The sequence below is a fragment of the Bufo gargarizans genome, chromosome 5, assembly GCF_014858855.1.
Source record: "Bufo gargarizans isolate SCDJY-AF-19 chromosome 5, ASM1485885v1, whole genome shotgun sequence".
NCBI lineage: Eukaryota > Metazoa > Chordata > Amphibia > Anura > Bufonidae > Bufo > Bufo gargarizans.
Genome location: NC_058084.1, coordinates 89,582,227 through 89,604,375, shown reverse-complemented (window position 1 = coordinate 89,604,375; position 22,149 = coordinate 89,582,227). Strand labels below are relative to the sequence as shown.

The window sequence follows — 22,149 nt, the reverse complement described above, 5'->3', positions numbered from 1 at the left end:
CATCTTTTGTATCAGTACAACAGACTGCAGGCAAACACGAATCGGTAGTTAAGCCCCGGGCGCTGTTTGAAGTTTCTCGTTTTCCAGTAGTCATTCTAACTAATTGCCATATTTCTTCACTGTACCCTTGGGAGAATGTTAATATACTCAATTAGTTTCAGAAGCGTGCATAATAAATCACTGTCTAGAGGATCCCGGCTTCTTTACACTTTTAAACGGTTGTAAAACACTTGCCTTGTTGGTCTCTTTAGGTACCGGAGGTCTTTCTTCATTAAACAAGTCATTCATCCAATGACTACAGTACAAGCGGTCATTATGCCCCGTTGTTTTGTAAAAGCATGATGCCGGGTCACTAGCCTGCAGCTACACTCATCTTATTCACCTCTCCTGGATCTACTTCTGTAATGTTTTGTGCCAGATGGAATTAATTTGACCTTAGAGATGTCAGAATATACAGTCAGGGGCAGTCTAATGAACATTTCTTTTTTATTATTATGCTAAAACATACTTCCAATTACAACATCCAGTACGTTATGGCACTTAATAATATAAGCTTTAGTGTTTACACACTGACAGATGGGAGAAGAGATCCCTCATGTTAAAGAAATCAGTCTGAAAATGAAGCAGTGCAGATGCACGAGAACTAGTGAAGGCAGCAGCATCCTGGACACACATACCTCATAACCTAATATTTAGCTTGTCTTACAGGGTGAGACAAATCCACGTCCAAATCTAGAAGCTGGTTGTAAATTAAATATCAGAGAATCTGAAAATCAACAAATGAATGAAGGTTGCAGTCTGATTGTCTTGAGTTAAAAAGTTGCACTAACATAAGTAAAAATCATTTTTCTTTCCATGTCAGAAGTGTGCGTTGCCTTTTAAGGGCATCTGTCAGCAGATTTTTACCTATGACACCGGCTGACCTGTTACATGTGCACTTGGCAGCTGAAGGCGTCTGTGTTGGTCCCATGTTCATATGTGCCTGCATTGCTGAGAAAAATGATCTTTTAGTATATGCAAATGAGCCAATAGGAGCAATGGGGGCGTTACCGTTACTCCTAGAGGCTCTGCTTTCTCTGCCACTGCCGCTCCCTCTGCACTTTGAATGACAGGGCCAGAAAGTGTAAACGTGATCACGCCTGGTCCTGACTTCTCCTAAAGTCAATCACAGTGCAGAGGATGCAGCAGTTGCAGGAAGAGCAGGGCCTCTAGGTGTAACGGCAACTCCCCTGTTGCTCCTAGAGGCTCATTTGCATTTATTAAAACATAATTTCTCTCAGAAATGCAGGCACATATGAACATGGGACCAACACAGATGTTTTCAGCTGCCAAGTACAAATGTAACAGGCCAGCCAGTGTCATAGGTACAAATCTGCTGACAGATGCCTTTTAAAGTGACCATTTAATAACCATCAGTTATTAATCAATCAATTTTTTTGTCTGGTAGACTGTCCCATTAGCCAGTGACTTGTGTTAACTACATATATATATATTTTTTTTAAGGTTTCTAAACAAGATCAACAGAAAAAAGATTGCCCTGATGGTCGTCCAGTGGACTCATCCTCTCGTTATAGTGGAGCCCAAGACAGTGGCATTGGCAGTGATAGTGTGAAAATAAGAATAGTTCAGATTGAACCACAAAGAGGCACAAGTCATCACAGAATAGTGAGACCATCCAAGCAGTCATCGATTGTGAAGAATCTGAATTTCATCCCATTCGATATATTTATCACTGCCAGCCGGATATCCTTGATGTCCTACTCATGCACCGCTGTGCCTAAATCTAAAATGGATAATGGAGATAGTGAGAAAGTGAGCAGAAGCGGCTTGAACCAGTCCACTGCAGAATCTGAGGAAACACCAGACAGACCTGGGCCATCATGTATATCGTCACTCACTGCTGAGGACCTTCTCAATAGCAACTCTTCTTCCCCAGCAAATGGAAAAAACAGTCTGCTGTCTCTAGAACGCCTGCATGCTTCTACCAGGTCTTCTGCTCGGCAAGCTCTAGGCATCACAATTGTGCGCCAGCCTGGAAGAAGAGGAACTGGAGATTTACAGCTGAATCCATTTTTACATCTTATTGTTTCCCAACCTTCTTTGCTCGTAAGCTGCCATCACAGGAAACAGAAGGTGGAAATATCTCTCTTCGATGCGCTCCTCAAGGGTGTAGATCCAGAATACAAATGTTCAGGTATGAATGTCCAAAGTAACCTAAGCTGATCTCTGCTTTACTCTTTATTGTTAAGATTTTTTGGGTGTTATGTAGCTTAGAGAAGCATACAATTTTTTTTTTTTAAAAGGTGCAACATAGGGTAGTATGTTCTGGATTATAAGACCAGTTGAGGCTCACCTTCAGTGGTTGTGCTAGGGATAGGCACAACACTTTTGTAGATATGTAGAAATCAGTGTCCAGTCGCCAGGTATGCAGCCTCAATCTTCAGGAGAGGGTGCCCACTCTCTCCAAAGCCAAACAGTAGAAATGTAGCAGGATCACACAGAGGCGCAAAACGACACTAGTCCAGATGAGCATTTTTCCTTTATTTCGATAGTGCACGTCAGGTAAAAACAGCAACAACGTGTTGCTTGAAATATTGCAGTGCTGCCTCTTCTGCTTCTTATCATTGTATTGAAAAGTTGCCAGGAGTTGGGAAGGCTTTGCACCCACCTTAAAAAGACAGCTATTGTGTTGCACCATTTGTGTTTTAAATAATTGATTCTGATGCCCATGTATCTATCTTGTTGACATTTTTACGAGCATCTTTCAAAAAAATTGTTTTTGGTCCGACCATCTTAGAATGATATGTTACATATTTTTTTTTCGCAATATGTGAAATTTGTTTTCTTAAACTGTGCTCTTCATGAATTTTATCTGGATGTCCAGCTGCTCTTGAATTATCAACAGGGGGCCCACACTATAGTTGGTCCAACTATAGGGGTTTTCTCATTATTGGGATAAAGGAAATCACATCCAGGCATTGACTTCACTTACTGATTGGTGATAGACCAACTGCCAGGACTGCCACCAGTCTTCAGATGAAGGTGCTCAATCACTGATTTACTTGGACAGTGATGCTCTTGACCACCAACTGCACAGGGAACTATCGTGCAACCCCATTCTCTTGAATAAAGCTGTGTTGTAGTTCCTTGCAGTAGTAGGCCACGAGCGCTGCTCTGCAGGGGAATTACTACGAGAACAGGTGTCCTAATGATTCTAAAGATCCAAATGATAGCCACAACATTATAAGATGGGATCACCCATACGACTTATTTAGAGATGGCCAATTAAATTGCACTTATGTCAGTCGAATCTAACCAGTTTTCCATGGAACCAACATCCATTTGTCAGAAAAAAAAGCTTTGGGAATGTGAATTTCAGTGTGCTCAATTCTCATGGGAGATACGCAGCAGCCAGAGATGTCTGGCAGTGGCCTTTCCCCATTGAAAACTCATGCATTCTTGACCGAATAATAGCCAAACAAGCTTTTGACTGACAATTGTTGAGAGTGTATGACCAACTTTAGAGTTACTCCTGAAAACTGCTGACATATATGGCATATATGGACATCGTCCTGACATCGACATGAAGATATTTGGTTATGCCATAGCTCTTTCTAGTTGATGTCCAGTTTTCAACTGAATTTCAAGATGGCTTCATGGGGCCTGTAGATTCCTTAATGCATGTCTAGGCAGACTTGCTCTTGAGTATTCTAGGAAAGCGTGACCACAACTTTTGAGGGTACTGTGGTGGCCATATTGGTTTGGCACCCAACTTTTCCAAAAACAGACATCGAAGAAAAAAAAATGAATATGTCTTTTTTTTTAAATAATTTGATGGAAGAGAGCAACTTAGAGACTTGGTCCCCATCCAGTAATGCTCACACTTTGTGTTTATTTTTTAGTTTTCGGGGATATACTCCCTTTACCAGCATTCATGGAATAGGACAAGGCACAGTCTATAAAACATAAGAGGAGATATTACAATAGCCGACCATCATTTTCAGTATGAAACACAAGTCCTCATGTGTTTTCTGTTACAAGACTTACAGTTTTAAAGGCGGACAAAGATTATCCAATCAGAAATAATACAGTAATTCAATATCCACTTACCATAAGCTTTTGGAAACAGTTCGTTCTCAAAGGATAAAAAAGGTTTTATTTACAATGACATTAGTTGAGAAATAACATTATTTTAAGAGATAATCTTGTTTTAGTATCCCGGGGAATCCACATCATTGCACCAAACCATTTGCAGAGGAAAATGAGTTTTAAAGGGTGTATTTGAGAACCAAGACCATATCAAAAGTAGGCCCTGCCCCGTAGATATACGTAGTTATTAAAGTTGGGTTTTCTGAGCGCTAGATGTTGTTGACCTATCCTCAGTAGGGTTGAGTGAAGTCAGCCGTGGATCATAGATCCGAAGTCGCTTCAGTCAAAACATTGTTTGAATGCTGTACGGAGATCCGTCTGGGGTCTGCGGAGGTGAAATTAATTATCTCCGAAGTCTTGCAAGACTTTGGTGAATAACTTCAGACATTGATTGTTCAACTTGAAAACTATTTTAAATCTGGGATCCGAAGTTGGCTTTGGTAGCCAGGTACCAGTAGGTACCGAAACCGACTTCAGATACCAACATTTGAATGCTGTACGAAAACTTATCTCTGTACAGCATTCAAGTGAAGTTTTGACCGAAGCGTCTTCGGATCTATGATCCAAAGTTCGTTTGGCTCAACACTAATCACCAGTATCAGTTCCACGGGGGTCCAAGTACTTGCATCCCGCCCGATCAGCTGTTTGAGGAGATCCACAGCTTACCAAGCACAGCGTCGTCCACTGGACAGCTGCTGTGCTTGGTATTAGAGCTGAGAGCCATTCACTTGAATAGTACTGAGCTGCACCTAGGCCATTTGTCTGATGAACACGATGTCACTACTCACCAGAGCACCACTGCCTCTTCAGACAGCTGATTGGCATGGGGTGCCAGGAGTCAGACATCTGCTGATCTGATATTGATGGCCTATCCAGAGGAAAGGACATCAATATTAAAATCTCAGACAACCTCTTTAACTAGAGCAATAATTTGTAATCTGGATTTTCTTTTACGAATTTACCATCCAGCTCCCTTCCAAAAAATTGGAAACTCTCTTTGCCTATGCTGGCTTGGGAAATCTTTTTCTCCTTAGTTGCTCTCCTTAGTTTTTTTTATACCTTAGTTCCCTTTCTTAACATGTCTGATTTAGAAAATACTTGAATTCCCAATGATATATGAATTCTGAAATGTTTTTTTTTTTAGAACACTACTTTGTGCCATTTCTTTATCATTCCTCCAAGAACAGCTCTGTATAAACTGTGTGTTAACATATCTCCTATTGAAGGCGTTTGCTCCTTCCCAGTATGCTGATTGGAGTGTCATAGTGTGCAGAGATGCTGACACCCACTGCTCATTTTATTTATACCTTTCTAGGAGGAATAACAAAGGAATGGTGACAATTCTTCTTTTCTTCTTTTCTCCAAGCTGCACGAGCCTAAAGCTTCTTTCACATCTCCATTTGTTAAATACAGCAGTCCGTTCAGGCTCCTGTATGCAGTGGTATTTTTCCAACAGAAAGTCGGCTTTTATGCCGGAGACCCACTAGATCCCATTGTAGTGAATGGGAATCCAGTGGTGTCCAGCTATGCCGAATATGCTTACTGAAGTGGTCTGTTCCTCTGCCGGAAAAGACTACCATATTTACGAAACAGAGTTGTGAACCTAGCTTTAGCACACCTTCCACCCATCGCTAGCTGTCCTATATACTTTTTATGCAGATTGTACCCAGCATTGTAAGTGAGATATACAGGAGCAGAAGCGTATATAGAGGGCAGGGGGGTTGGCAGAAGCCCCAGGCCCACACTGACTATCTACCCTACCTGCAAGTGTAGTCGAAACTTGCCTGTGACTTTATCAGAGGAGTAGAACAATAAAATTAATGGCAGTGCCTCATCCATTGCATGGTGAACCTCTGGGTCTGTCAGGGTTTTGGGCATTTTAGAGGATAGAATAGCGCAGTTGTTCTCCTTCTCATGCTGCACACCTAACTAAACCTCTGTGGAGGAGCATCATTATAAGGCCTCATGAACATATCCATTTATTGGTCTGCAAAATACAGATACGGTAGTCCGCGTGCTGCCTGCAATTTTTTCAATGGGTCCGTGGTCCGCATTTTTTCCCCTAACATTTATTTATTTTATTCGTTTTTTGTTTCCAAATAAGTGTACAGGTATACATTAATACAATAATCAGAAATGGTTGTGCACATCATATGAAGGTAACAATTTAAAAAATCCAGTGCTAATCTCTGGATACCAAGTCCCCCTTTTGTGGAGAGAATGTACCTCCAGAAAACCTATGGAAACCTAAAGATAATCCTTTCTATTCTCCTAGCCCTTCTTCTGAAATTAAGGCCTCATGCACACAAACATATTTTCTTTCCGTATCCGTCCCGTTATTTTTTGCGGACCGTATACAGAACCATTCATGTCAATGGGTCCACAAAAACAATGCAAGTTACTCCGTGTGCATTCTGTTTCCATATGTCGGTATTTCCGTTCCGCCAAAAAATTGTACATGTCCTATTGTTTTCCTTATTACGGACAAGGATAGTACTGTTCTATTAGGCGCCAGCTGTTCCGTTCCGCAAAATACGGAATGCACATGGACGTAATCCGTATTTTGTTGCGGACCGCAATATACAGTCGTGTGTATGAGCCCTAACTCTCATAGCCCCCTTACCCAACTTAAAACACCCTCCAAGTTACAGTACCCCCGTTGCAGCCTCTCCTGGCACCCGGCCATCGCCTCACTGCTGCCCCAAATATGTTTATTGTAAACATCAATGTATAGTTGTTTTATATAATTGAGCATACAGGTGAAACTCTGAAAATTTGAATTTCGTGTAAAAGTTAATTTATTTCAGTAATGTAACTTAAAAGGAGTTGCATTCATGCAGCTTAAAATTTGAATATTGTGAAAAGGTTCAATATTCTAGGCTTTAAGTGTCACACTCTAGTCAGATAATTAATCCATACCCCCTGAGCAAAGGGGACCTCAAAATTGTGACTTTGGGGTTTCATAAGCTGTAAGCCATAATCATCCAAATTATAACAAATTAAAGCTTGAAATATCTCTCTTTGCATGTAATGAGTCTATCTCATATGTTAGTTTCACCTTTTAAGTTGCATTACTGAAATACATGAACTTTGCACGATATTCTAATTTTTCGGATGTTTCACCTGTAGTCTAGCTGTCTAAGAGACTTTTAATTGACCCAAAGTGCCCTTCAAATCCTCTGTCAAGTACCAAGATGAGATCTTGAAGGGTCCCATCAGCCGTGGGTGTTCCCAATGTGGGACATATTCCAAGATAAACTGTTAACATGTGTGGAATAATTTCTTCCCCAGTGTCACAACTTGTTTAAGAGACTCAAGCCACTCTAAGTGGAAAGTATTCTTGAGATGTCCTATTATAGCATCAATGGCAGGTATATCTGGTTTCAACCATTGCGCCAGTAGACATCGTTTAGTGATCACCAGTAGCCGATGACCCAAAGGAGGAAGATCCGTATTCCTCCTACATCTGCCTCTCCCCGTTCATCTAGCCCCTCCTCCGCATGTAAAATGGCAAGAGATGGTGTCAGGACTACCTGGAAGCTGCTGATTTTATTCAGAACATTTCCCACTTGTACCCAGAAACCTCTCAGATTTGAGCAATCCCACAGACCGTGGTATAAATCAGAGCGTGGTTTTGCGCATCTAGGACACGCCACTAGCCTATCTGGCTTTAAAGGGAAGCTAGGAAGGTCAAATGCATATATCGCATGGTGTAGTATTTTAATGTGGGTTTTCCTCCAATTCTCATTCACTACGGCTTTATATAGGGCCGCCAAGCCTCTACGAGCGGTGGGTGAGACTTCCTTGATTCCCAAATTCTGCCCCCATTTTTTAAATAAAACTTTGGGATCTTTGGTCCCAAAATGGTCTCTCAGTGCCTGATATAACAAGGTTATTGATTGTCTACCTGAGCATCTAAGAAAGGAATCAAAGTAATTCAAAGACCACTCCTGAGACTATACCCCTATTTAAATGTCTTACCTGTAGGATCTGTGGGGATGGAAAGATAAGATCTAGACTAGAGGGCTCCTGGAAAGGTGAATGTGCCCTTGCTAAAGCCATCATGAACATACACATCTTCACTGAAAATCAAAAAGACACCAACACACATATACGCAACCGTCGTGCCCTCCCAAAAGGTAGCTTCGACCCTCACGTGTATATTGATGCAATCGGGGTCCCTGATGAATTCAAGGCCAGAGGTCAGGTGGCAGCAGGATTTGAATCCATAATTCCCCATATAACAATCAACAAAAATGTAGACTGGATCAACTATATTTACTATAATCAACAAAGGTTTGTAAACTACACCAAGGATGCGTTACAGGGTGCAGCAGAACAGTTACAGGCAGATTCCATTATGACATTTCAAAACCGCATGGTACTCGATATGATACTTGCAGAAAGAGGTGGTGTCTGTAAGGTATTGACGGACCCCTCATCCTGCTGCACGTTCATACCCAACCCTAATGGTAAGGTCACACTGGCAATAAAGAAACTCGAGGATTTATCAATCGAGCTCAAAAGAAACTCAGGTATCGATAACCCTTGGGATCAGTATTTTGGCTGGTTCACTACCTGGAAACAGGCACTTGTACAGTTGGGAATTATTATCCTGATAATTATTATAGTAATAGCAATAGTTGCAACATGTATCATACCATGTGTACGGAAACTGATAATAAAAGGAATATCAAATATGTCATTTTATGAGACTCTGCTGCCTAATCCTGAAGACAACTCCCATGAAGGATATAGAAAATATCTGGCAGTATACAGGGAAAAGGGCAAGGGTAAGAACCATATTATCTAAGAAATTTGGTTCTAAAGAGGGGATTGAAGGCAAATGTGACTCCATGTTGTCTTCCCTATGATGTACAGAATTGTTATAATATCTCACCTACGCACTTCACATCCTCCCCCACTTTGAGATAGGTTCACTTATCTGTCTCAGGACAGATTCTGGGAATCTCCCAGAATTAGAACAAATGTTCTAATTCACTCAGGGTCATTCGGCACAACTGCGTACGTTTTTATATGTGACGTATTACATACCCATAAAAGGGATGTTCCAGTGGTATCTGTATGGGCGTCAATGTTTATCATTTATGATTGGTTTAACGCTGTTGTTGTGCAAACTTTTCTGCTGCCTATATGAGGCCAAGCAATAGCATAATAAAATTAGAGTGTTTCTCAGTGATGTGTCTGTCTATTATTGCCAACTGAGAAACATCTCTCCTGACGTCAGTGTCTCAAACCAAGGTTGTCGTAGAGGTCCAGAAAGGTCCAAATAACTAGGGGAAATAACTAGGACCCTTCAGTCCCCATCTCCCTGCTAGTTGTTTTTCTAGTTGTAAGTTAGAGTAGTACGATGTATCATTAATCCAATCTAGAATATGGTGGCTGATAAATGTTAGGTTATAACCTCTTATGTCGGGGAAATTAGGTCCTCCTTGTTCCTTTTACAGTTTTAACTTCCCCAAGGAGATTCTTGGTCTGTTGCCTTTCAATATAAAGCTAAGAAACCTACGTTACAACAGTTGAATATCAGCATGACGTATGAGAGGGATTGTCTGGAGGGGATACAACAACATTCAAATTAGGTGGCACCTTTCCACCAACGAAAGTGGCAAGCCTTGCCACCTTTCTAAGTCATTTAGTATTTTAGAAATCAAAGGGGGGGGGGGGGGGGATTTAACTGGTATAGAGAGTGGGCTATTCTCCCTATTTTAATTCCCAAAAAGGTCATGTGAGATTTGACCTGCATGACAGATATGTGGGATAGTATTTTGGGTGACTGTCTATCAACTGGGGTCAGGGACACCAGTTCACATTTAGAAGTATTCACATCTTTTTAAAGCATCAAAAATGTGATCTATTTGCTCCTTTGGTCTTGCTAAAAATAACACTACATCGTCAGCAAATAGGGCTGCCTTAAGTTGTTGGTCACTCATCTTTATACCCTCAAACAGATTGGATTGACATAAGTACCTGGCTAAGGGCTCTAAGGCCAAATTGAATAGTAGGGGTGACAGTGGGCATCCCTTCCGCATGCCCTCATGTGATTGAAAGGGCTGTGAAAGGAAACCTTGGGTGTACACTCATGCCCGAGGGTTGATTTATAATTTGGAGATGAAGACCCTGAATAAGCCTTCAAAACCCATCTTGCCGTTCTATATGACCCCGACGGCAAAGGGGGAGTAGTTTAACATCCGAGATCCTATATGGATGTGCATTCCCTTTCAGGACATTATTAAACAGTGTCAATAAGAAAGGGGTAACCTGGCTCATCAGAGCTTTGTAGTATTCACCAGTAAGGCCATCAGGGCCCGGGCCCTTTGAATTCCCCAGCTGTTTAATAACGGACTGAAGTTCCTCTGTGGTAATATCTGCTTTCAGGAACTTAAGCTCTTCATGGCTGACTTTATGGAGAGTTATTTGGTCCAGAAGTGTGTCAGTTAAATTGACATGGGTGTCATCCCTATAGAGCAGGCATGCTCAACCTGCGGCCCTCCAGCTGTTGTAAAACTACAACTCCCACAATTCCCTGCTGTAGGCTGTTCGGGCATGCTGGGAGTTGTAGTTTTGCAACAGCTGGAGGGCCACAGGTTGAGCATGCCTGCTATAGAGGGTCTCATAGAATGATCCCTGAATCGAGTTAGTGGTGGCTGGGTTGGTGACTATCCTGCCCTCGCAGTCTTTTTGGCTTGAAATATACTGTGGCGATCTCTGTCCCCTTGCTGGATTAGCCAGCAAGCGCCCCGACTTGTTGAATATCCACAGATACCAAAAATAATATAACATGTGTGGGAACATATCAGATACCCCAAATAAAGTAATCTACTACCACACATTGAAGTACAAAAGACAGCATCTTTATTGACAAATACATAAGACAATAATAGCAATAGTAAAATGCAAGGGTTTTGGAATGTAGAATAATGGCTCCCCACAAATTAAATAGTCATGACAAAATAGTAAATAGTTATATGACCACAAGAAAGCAATAATATGAGATTGTATCCCTAAAGCACATGAGACCATGGTAGCGAAAAAAGCTAGCAAACAAAAATAATCCGCAGAGTGGTTCACACCAAAGTGAAACCACGCTAAAAATTAATTGTAATTAGTACCATTGGGCCTTGGCAACTAATGCCTGCAGTACAAAAAGCAGGAGACATGACATGAGTGAATGGCCGCAGCCGATTATATCTGCCACTTTGTCAATCAACAAGCAAAAAGTGGTACAACGTAATCACTAGAATAAAAACTGACCAAATATGGAGAGAGCCAGAAAGCTATGTATCAAATTTGATCTCCAAGGCCCTCAACATTTTCCCCCACCAGCAAATACTACATTATTGCGGGACAAAACTGACAAATATCTCCAGAGAGATACCAAAGCCTTTGATACCCTCCTTACATCTAATAATAGACACTCCGTTTCGGATTTGTACTCCGTCCTAAGGATCAAGCTGCTTCCAGGAACTATCCACTCAATTTATAACGGCTGGGCAAAACAATTAGGTGATAAAGAGGTGGGAAAATAAATAATCGGTCGGTGGACAAACTTTAGAAAACATATCATATCTGAAAACTGGAGAGAAACCCAGTTAAACATTATGCATAGGGCAATGTATGCCTTTAACCTACCACCTTCAGCCCTCATGCCAGACAGGCAAACAAACGGTCCAAAAAGTTCTGAACAAAAATCCGACTTATACCATGGACTTTGGGGCTGCTAGAGCCAGAAGGCCTTTTGGGATGACACCCATTCTATGATTAAGGGATCCTGCTCACTGCTGGTGTCCATGAATTGTAGAGTGGCACTATTCCATACATGTGGAGGGGAGTCTGACACCACAATAGGCGGGTACACGCACCTGCCTCCAGTGGCACACACCATTATCATGGCAGCTAAAAAATGCATCTTAGCGAACTGGTTACTTCCACAGCCCCAAAATATTAGCCAGGTATTATTGACTGTAAAAAAAGCCTTAATGTTGGAACAAATAGTAGCCAGAAAAGACAAAGAGAGTCAGACAAAAAGGTTTTTTAAGTAATGGAAAGACTTTATTATCAGATATTGTGATGACAAAGAGAACAATTGGTTGATCCCTTTAGATTTACCAAATGGTACCCATTGGAAGACCTCAAGTAAACCTTAGGGAAATTAAAGAGATTTAGCTCCTAGGTAAAAATTAATAGGATAGCCTGGAAAGGGAAACTGTCTAGTTACATAACATTTTCCATATATTAAGGCAACAGAATCATAGGGAAATTGATGTTATTTGAATTTATTGTTTGGATGTGATAAATCTGTAAAATCCAATAAAATATCTTTGAAAAAAATATATACATAATCACTTCTGGACCATGACCCACGTGAGCGGGAATAAAAAGTGAAGCTTCTGTCATCTAGGTTTAGCAGGCGCCATGGGTCCACCAGGCCTACACGAGCCATCGGAGCGCCAAAGTATAGAAAATAAATAGAGGGGTGGCGAAGAATAGCAAAAACAAAGCCGACACCATTTTGGGCTCTAAGAGGCTTATTAATCCACCCTATATATCAGGCATGGCCAACCTGAGGCTCTCCAGCTGTTGCAAAACTACAACTCCCAGCATGCTCAGACTGCCTACAGCTATCAGCCTGCAGCAGGGCATGGTGGGATTTGTAGTTTTACAACAGCTGGAGAGCCGCAGGTTGGCCATGCCTGCTATATATCATAGAGAAAGGCTATATATGTGGAGACATAGGTTAAAAGATATATATATAGTGTAGAGCCACATGAATAAAAAATATATATAAAAAAGGATTGGCATACAGTTGCGACAATAACATCAGTACGAGACAACTGATACCGATACGTGATACTGAGGGCCGGAAATGCGTTCCACCGGTGGAACGCACTGCGGCCGAGATGCTGCTGAATCCACCCAAGGCACCAGGTTCCGGTCATGTGGTGCCGAAGGCCGGACATGCGTTTCACAGGTGGAACGCATCGCGGCCAAGATAATACTGGATCCACTCAAGGCCCCAGGTTATCACTGCATATAGTAAAAAATTGAGATATATACACGTTTTGCAATGAATCATATTGAGTACTAGAGGGGGAATGAAACACATGGAGTTTATTATTAAAATCTCAGGACTTCCGCGTTCCACAGTGAGACGCAAGGAAGATTCTACCAGGAAATATAAAAATTCAAGAGAACAGAGAATATGGCCACCTGAATCAATAAATAGATGGATAAATACATGCTTGATTAAATTAATAAGTAAAATAGATAGATAAATAAATAGAGCGTTATTAGTTTTAACCCTATGTGTAATTAAATAACATTAAAAAAGTAGACAAAAACAGGGATATACCAGTATATGGGTGTCATATCGGTACTTACTTCCCCTTCTTTCATTCCCTTTTCTTATCCCTTCCCTTGTCCTCCTTTCCCTTTTTGTCCCCTTTTCCTTTTTCATTCCCTTCATCTTTATAATGATAAAATCATGTTGGAAATAACAGGGGGGGAAATAAGTATATAATGGGCATCATATTGATCATGTAAATACTTGGGAAAGGGTGAAATGATAAATTCTTGAAATTATATATTATTGGATTTATAGAGTCCAATAGTGCGTATCTATTCCATCTGGCTGATGTAAATATGTAGGCGTATGTCTGATTAAGGCTTCGTTCACATCACCGTTCAGCCTTTCTGTTCTCCTGCTCCGTTTAGGGGCAGGAGAACGGAAAGGATGGAGAAGGCACATAACTGAGCCGAACGGAGGCTAAGGACCCCATAGACTACAATGGGGTCCGTTATGTTTCCGCTCAGAAGATGATTTTGGAGCGGAGACAAAAGTTGTGCATGCAGGACTTGTTACTGTGGAACGCGGAAGTCCTAAGATTTAATAATAATCTCCATGTGTTTCATTCCCCCTCTAGTACTCAATACGATTGATTGTAAAACGTGTATATATCTCTATTTTTTACTTTGGCACCACATGACCGGAACCTGGTGCCTTGGGTGTATTCAGCAGCATCTCGGCCACGGTGGGTTCCATCGGTGGAACGCATTTCCGGCCCTCGGTATCACGTAACGGAAGTAAACGGTCAAAGCGCTCCCTCAAATCTTACAGTTGCCCAAGCATTGAGTATTACACTCCTACACTGTACTTGTTTTTATACTTACCACATCCAATTATTGTAATCGTTTATTGGCATGTTTTAAATGTGTTTTATGCAATATGTGCTCCTCGGGTGGAACGCACTTCCGGTTCCGGATCATGTGACCGGAATTTAGCCTCCCACCACGTGGAACAAACTTTTCCATGTGTCCAATGACTATAAAATACGGTGAATTTGTGTATACTGTGCTTTGCTCCTGAGGAAGAGGTTTTTGATTGCCCTGAAAGACATCGAGCTAGTTTCAATAAAAGTCACCTCGTATTGCTTTTGAAGTCCATTGGGTCATCTATCAATAGGACAATGTAGGGACCACCATCCTATAGGCGATCTCGGCAAGGGAGGGTCCGGTGTCAAGTGTCTTGAGCTTATCTTGCACCACCCATCTCCCTGGTGATGTGAGTAGCACACAAGTTTTTGTGTATTTCCTTTTGTTGAAGACCGCAGTAGTTGTCTCGTACTGATGTTATTGTCAAAACTGTATGCCAATCCTTTTTTATCTATATTTTTTATTCATGTGGCTCTACACTATATATATCTTTTAATCTATGTCTCCCCATATATAGCCTTTCTCTATGATATATAGGGTGGCTTAATAAGCCTCTTAGAGCCCAAAATGGTGTCGGCTTTGTTGTTGCTATCCTTCGCCACCCCTCCATTTATTTTCTATCCCTTGGCGCTCCACTGGTCTCTTTTTTCTTGCACATCAACTGTTTGTTGCGGCCTGCTTGTCAGGCCGGCCTGGACTCCCAGTTCAACTCAGAGCAGCCTTACCCACTTCCATCTTCCACTTGGTTTTCTTCATGGGTATTCCTTGGCGTCTCCATTCCTCTTCCCCTCACCCATCCCCTCCTCCATCCTTTTGCTTTCTCTCTTCATAAGTGTTTTTTTATGCCACCTCCCTCCTTTTTTCTACTACCCCCATTTACGCTCCTCTTTTTCTATTTTTGTACACTTAGCCATCAGTGGGCCCAGAACCTTATCTTGAGCTCCCCTGTCACCTGATGAATATATAGTCTGTCTTCTATCCTCGCTCACCTGGACGACTGAATTGAAGTCTCACCCCACTATTTTATGAACACAGGGATCTGCCAGCAGGGTACCCTCTAAGTCTTGAAAGAATTTTGCATTGCTCGAATTAGGGCCATGTGTGTTATAGATTTATAGATACTGTATTAGGTCCCCTGCACCAATATGGACAATCATGCCCACCATTCCTGACTATCTGCAGAAGACCTCAGGACTTGGCAATTCAGCTGCTTGTTGATCAAGCTTAAAACACCTGCCCTCCGCTTATCCGATGCAGAGCCAATCACCTGCCCAACCCACAGTTTATACATGTGATCAAAATCTCTAGACTCCAAATGTGTTTTTTTGTAGTAGCGCTATGTCAGGTTTATACTTCTTAAGATGCCGTAGGGCCATCCATCTTTTATGTGGGGATTGTAACCCCTTAACATTCCATGAGATTACTTTCATAATGCAGTTATGCAAGAAAACCTGTTTTCAGCCTACATAAGGCGGACCCAGACACGTACCATGACCCGGAGAGGCTGCAAACCCTCTATGCTAAAACCCCAAACCCGAATACCCCTTCCCCCCTTTATAAAAAAAAACCCATCAGGCTAACGTGCCTTCCCTTGCCTTAATCCACTTACTCTACTGACTTCCTTTTTTCTGGGTTGCAATCTCCCCCTCCTCACTTGATGAATATTAGACCTATTGTGCCATTGGGCATTGGTTCAGTGCCGCAATACAGAACACCTTAAATTTTAACATTTCTAAACCCTTCAACCCCATTTTGCCCGGTTATCTCAGGCATCAGAAAGTTCCTTGAAAAGTAATATGGTAAACCTGGAGCAATAACACCCCTCCAACTCCCAACATAACAGACATAACTGATGACTTACTTACTCCCCTTATCAGGGGGCTATTGCCCCTCTTCATAATATTTAGCATATTTTGGGTATAAATTTACAATATTCTCCATTCGATAAAGTAGAGCCAATGATGATGCCGTCGACCTCTCCTGTCAGGTGGTAGAAAGTAGTTGCGTAGAAGAAGCCTCTCTTTCTACTATCTGTTCATAAAGGAAAGATGGAGGCATGTGAGTAGAGTTGAGCGAACACCTGGATGTTCGGGTTCGAGAAGTTCGGCCGAACATCCCGGAAATGTTCGGGTTCGGGATCCGAACCCGATCCGAACTTCGTCCCGAACCCGAACCCCATTGAAGTCAATGGGGACCCGAACTTTTCGGCACTAAAAAGGCTGTAAAACAGCCCAGGAAAGAGCTAGAGGGCTGCAAAAGGCAGCAACATGTAGGTAAATCCCCTGCAAACAAATGTGGATAGGGAAATGAATTAAAATAAAAATTAAATAAATAAAAATTAACCAAAATCAATTGGAGAGAGGTTCCATAGCAGAGAATCTGGCTTCCCGTCACCCACCACTGGAACAGTCCATTCTCAGATATTTAGGCCCCGGCACCCAGGCAGAGGAGAGAGGTCCCGTAACAGAGAATCTGTCTTCATGTCAGCAGAGAATTAGTCTGCATGTCATAGCAGAGAATGAGGCTTCACGTCAGCCACCACTGCAACAGTCCATTGGCATATATTTAGGCCCAGCACCCAGGCAGAGGAGGGAGGTCCCGTAACAGAGAATCTGTCTTCATGTCAGCAGAGAATTAGTCTGCATGTCATAGCAGAGAATGAGGCTTCACGTCAGCCACCACTGCAACAGTCCATTGGCATATATTTAGGCCCAGCACACACACAGGCAGAGGAGAGAGGTCCCGTAACAGAGAATCTGGCTTCATGTCAGCAGAGAATCAGTCTGCATGTCATAGCAGAGAATGAGGCTTCACGTCAGCCACCACTGCAACAGTCCATTGGCATATATTTAGGCCCAGCACACACACAGGCAGAGGAGAGAGGTCCCGTAACAGAGAATCTGGCTTCATGTCAGCAGAGAATCAGTCTGCATGTCATAGCAGAGAATGAGGCTTCACGTCAGCCACCACTGCAACAGTCCATTGGCATATATTTAGGCCCAGCACACACAGGCAGAGGAGAGAGGTCCCGTAACAGAGAATCTGTCTTCATGTCAGCAGAGAATTAGTCTGCATGTCATAGCAGAGAATGAGGCTTCACGTCAGCCACCACTGCAACAGTCCATTGGCATATATTTAGGCCCAGCACACACACAGGCAGAGGAGAGAGGTCCCGTAACAGAGAATCTGGCTTCATGTCAGCAGAGAATCAGTCTGCATGTCATAGCAGAGAATGAGGCTTCACGTCAGCCACCACTGCAACAGTCGATTGGCATATATTTAGGCCCAGCAACAAGGCAGAGGAGAGAGGTCCCGTAACAGAGAATCTGGCTTCATGTCAGCAGAGAATCAGTCTGCATGTCATAGCAGAGAATGAGGCTTCACGTCAGCCACCACTGCAACAGTCCATTGGCATATATTTAGGCCCAGCACACACACAGGCAGAGGAGAGAGGTCCCGTAACAGAGAATCTGTCTTCATGTCAGCAGAGAATCAGTCTGCATGTCATAGCAGAGAATGAGGCTTCACGTCAGCCACCACTGCAACAGTCCATTGGCATATATTTAGGCCCAGCACCCAGGCAGAGGAGGGAGGTCCCGTAACAGAGAATCTGTCTTCATGTCAGCAGAGAATTAGTCTGCATGTCATAGCAGAGAATGAGGCTTCACGTCAGCCACCACTGCAACAGTCCATTGGCATATATTTAGGCCCAGCACACACACAGGCAGAGGAGAGAGGTCCCGTAACAGAGAATCTGGCTTCATGTCAGCAGAGAATCAGTCTGCATGTCATAGCAGAGAATGAGGCTTCACGTCAGCCACCACTGCAACAGTCCATTGGCATATATTTAGGCCCAGCACACACACAGGCAGAGGAGAGAGGTCCCGTAACAGAGGATCTGGCTTCATGTCAGCAGAGAATCAGTCTGCATGTCATAGCAGAGAATCAGGCTTCACGTCAGCCACCACTGCAACAGTCCATTGTCATAAATTTAGGCCCAGCACCCAGGCAGAGGAGAGAGGTCCCGTAACAGACAATCTGGCTTCATGTCAGCAGAGAATCAGTCTGCATGTCATAGCAGAGAATGAGGCTTCACGTCACCCACCACTGCAACAGTCCATTGGCATATATTTAGGCCTAGCACACAGGCAGAGCAGAGAGGTCCCGTAACAGACAATCTGGCTTCATGTCAGCAGAGAATCAGTCTGCATGTCATAGCAGAGAATCAGGCTTCACGTCAGCCACCACTGCAACAGTCCATTGTCATAAATTTAGGCCCAGCACCCAGGCAGAGGAGAGAGGTCCCGTAACAGACAATCTGGCTTCATGTCAGCAGAGAATTAGTCTGCATGTCATAGCAGAGAATCAGGCTTCATGTCAGCCACCACTGCAACAGTCCATTGGCATATATTTAGGCCTAGCACACAGGCAGAGGAGAGGTTCATTCAACTTTGGGTAGCCTCGCAATATAATGGTAAAATGAAAATAAAAATAGGATTGAATGAGGAAGTGCCCTGGAGTCCAATAATATATGGTTATGGGGAGGTAGTTAATGTCTAATCTGGACAAGGGACGGACAGGTCCTGTGGGATCCATGCCTGGTTCATTTTTATGAACGTCAGCTTGTCCACATTGGCTGTAGACAGGCGGCTGCGTTTGTCTGTAATGACGCCCCCTGCCGTGCTGAATACACGTTCAGACAAAACGCTGGCTGCCGGGCAGGCCAGCACCTCCAAGGCATAAAAGGCTAGCTCTGGCCACGTGGACAATTTAGAGACCCAGAAGTTGAATGGGGCCGAACCATCAGTCAGTACGTGGATGGGTGTGCACACGTACTGTTCCACCATGTTAGTGAAATGTTGCCTCCTGCTAACACGTTGCGTATCAGGTGGTGGTGCAGTTAGCTGTGGCGTGTTGACAAAAGTTTTCCACATCTCTGCCATGCTAACCCTGCCCTCAGAGGAGCTGGCCGTGACACAGCTGCCTTGGCGACCTCTTGCTCCTCCTCTGCCTTGGCCTTGGGCTTCCACTTGTTCCCCTGTGACATTTGGGAATGCTCTCAGTAGCGCGTCTACCAACGTGCGCTTGTACTCGCGCATCTTCCTATCACGCTCCAGTGCAGGAAGTAAGGTGGGCACATTGTCTTTGTAGCGTGGATCCAGCAGGGTGGCAACCCAGTAGTCCGCACAGGTTAAAATGTGGGCAACTCTGCTGTCGTTGCGCAGGCACTGCAGCATGTAGTCGCTCATGTGTGCCAGGCTGCCCAGGGGTAAGGACAAGCTGTCCTCTGTGGGAGGCGTATCGTCATCGTCCTGCCTTTCCCCCCAGCCACGCACCAGTGATGGACCCGAGCTGCAGTTGGGTGCCACCCCGCTGTGACCATGCTTCATCCTCATCCTCCTCCACCTCCTCCTCATCCTCGTCCTCCTCGTCCTCCAGTAGTGGGCCCTGGCTGGCCACATTTGTACCTGGCCTCTGCTGTTGCCAAAAACCTCCCTCTGAGTCACTTCGAAGAGACTGGCCTGAAAGTGCTAAAAATGACCCCTCTTCCTCCTCCTCCTCCTCCTCCTGGGCCACCTCCTCTTCCATCATCGCCCTAAATGTTTTCTCAAGGAGACATAGAAGTGGTATTGTAACGCTGATAACGGTGTCATCGCCACTGGCCATGTTGGTGGAGTACTCGAAACAGCGCAACAGGGCACACAGGTCTCGCATGGAGGCCCAGTCATTGGTGGTGAAGTGGTGCTGTTCTGTAGTGCGACTGACCCGTGCGTGCTGCAGCTGAAACTCCACTATGGCCTGCTGCTGCTCGCACAGTCTGTCCAGCATGTGCAAGGTGGAGTTCCACCTGGTGGGCACGTCGCATATGAGGCGGTGAGCGGGAAGGCCGAAGTTACGCTGTAGCGCAGACAGGCGAGCAGCAGCAGGATGTGAACGCCGGAAGCGCGAACAGACGGCCCGCACTTTATGCAGCAGCTCTGACATGTCGGGGTAGTTGTGAATGAACTTCTGCACCACCAAATTCAGCACATGCGCCAAGCAAGGGATGTGCGTCAAATTGGCTAGTCCCAGAGCTGCAACGAGATTTCGCCCATTATCACACACCACCAGGCCGGGCTTGAGGCTCACCGGCAGCAACCACTCGTCGGTCTGTTGTTCAATACCCCGCCACAACTCCTGTGCGGTGTGGGGCCTGTCCCCCAAACATATGAGTTTCAGAATGGCCTGCTGACGTTTACCCCGGGCTGTGCTGAATTTGGTGGTGAAGGTGTGTGGCTGACTGGATGAGCAGGTGGAAGAAGAGGAGGAGGAAGCCGAGAAGGAGGAGGTGGCAACAGGAGGCAAAGAATGTTGCCCTGCGATCCTTGGCGGCGGAAGGACGTGCGCCAAACAGCTCTCCGCCTGGGGCCCAGCTGCCACTACATTTACCCAGTGTGCAGTTAGGGAGATATAGCGTCCCTGGCCGTGCTTACTGGTCCACGTATCTGTGGTTAGGTGGACCTTGCTACAGATGGCGTTGCGCAGTGCACACTTGATTTTATCGGATACTTGGTTGTGCAGGGAAGGCACGGCTCTCTTGGAGAAGTAGTGCCGGCTGGGAACAACATACTGTGGGACAGCAAGCGACATGAGCTGTTTGAAGCTGTCTGTGTCCACCAGCCTAAATGACAGCATTTCATAGGCCAGTAGTTTAGAAATGCTGGCATTCAGGGCCAGGGATCGAGGGTGGCTAGGTGGGAATTTACGCTTTCTATCAAATGTTTGTGAGATGGAGAGCTGAACGCTGGCGTGTGACATGGTTGAGACGCTTGGTGACGGAGGTGGTGGTGGTGGTGTTGGTGGTACATCCCCTGTTTGCTGGGCGGCAGGTGCCAACGTTCCTCCAGAGGCGGAGGAAGAGGCCGAGGCGGCAGCAGCAGAATAGGCCGAGGCGGCAGCAGCAGAAGAGGTAGCAGGGGGAGCCTGAGTGACTTCCTTGGTTTTAAGGTGTTTACTCCACTGCAGTTCATGCTTTGCATGCAGGTGCCTGGTCATGCAGGTTGTGCTCAGGTTCAGAACGTTAATGCCTCGCTTCAGGCTCTGATGGCACAGCGTGCAAACCACTCGGGTCTTGTCGTCAGCACATTGTTTGAAGAAGTGCCATGCCAGGGAACTCCTTGAAGCTGCCTTTGGGGTGCTCGGTCCCAGATGGCGGCGGTCAGTAGCAGGCGGAGTCTCTTGGCGGCGGGTGTTCTGCTTTTGCCCACTGCTCCCTCTTTTGCTACGCTGTTGGCTCGGTCTCACCACTGCCTCTTCCTCCGAACTGTGAAAGTCAGTGGCACGACCTTCATTCCATGTGGGGTCTAGGACCTCATCGTCCCCTGCATCGTCTTCCACCCAGTCTTGATCCCTGACCTCCTGTTCAGTCTGCACACTGCAGAAAGACGCAGCAGTTGGCACCTGTGTTTCGTCATCATCAGAGACATGCTGAGGTGGTATTCCCATGTCCTCATCATCAGGAAACATAAGTGGTTGTGCGTCAGTGCATTCTATGTCTTTCACCGCTGGGGAAGGGCTAGGTGGATGCCCTTGGGAAACCCTGCCAGCGGAGTCTTCAAACAGCATAAGAGACTGCTGCATAACTTGAGGCTGAGACAGTTTCCCTGGTATGCATGGGGGTGATGTGACAGACTGATGGGGTTGGTTTTCAGGCGCCATCTGTGCGCTTTCTGCAGAAGACTGGGTGGGAGATAATGTGAACGTGCTGGATCCACTGTCGGCCACCCA

The 22,149-nt window shown here is 44.6% G+C and overlaps 1 protein-coding gene across 5 annotated transcripts in view; it reads left to right on the top strand.

Moving 5' to 3' along the window:
* Positions 1-22,149, top strand: part of VPS13B (vacuolar protein sorting 13 homolog B) — a 988,099-nt gene that overhangs the window by 691,225 nt on the left and 274,725 nt on the right. For all 5 annotated transcript variants that reach the window (XM_044295329.1, XM_044295331.1, XM_044295327.1 and 2 more), the window contains one exon: positions 1,504-2,194. In XM_044295329.1, the coding sequence (XP_044151264.1) occupies positions 1,504-2,194 (691 nt within the window). The remainder of the gene's footprint in view (positions 1-1,503; positions 2,195-22,149) is intronic.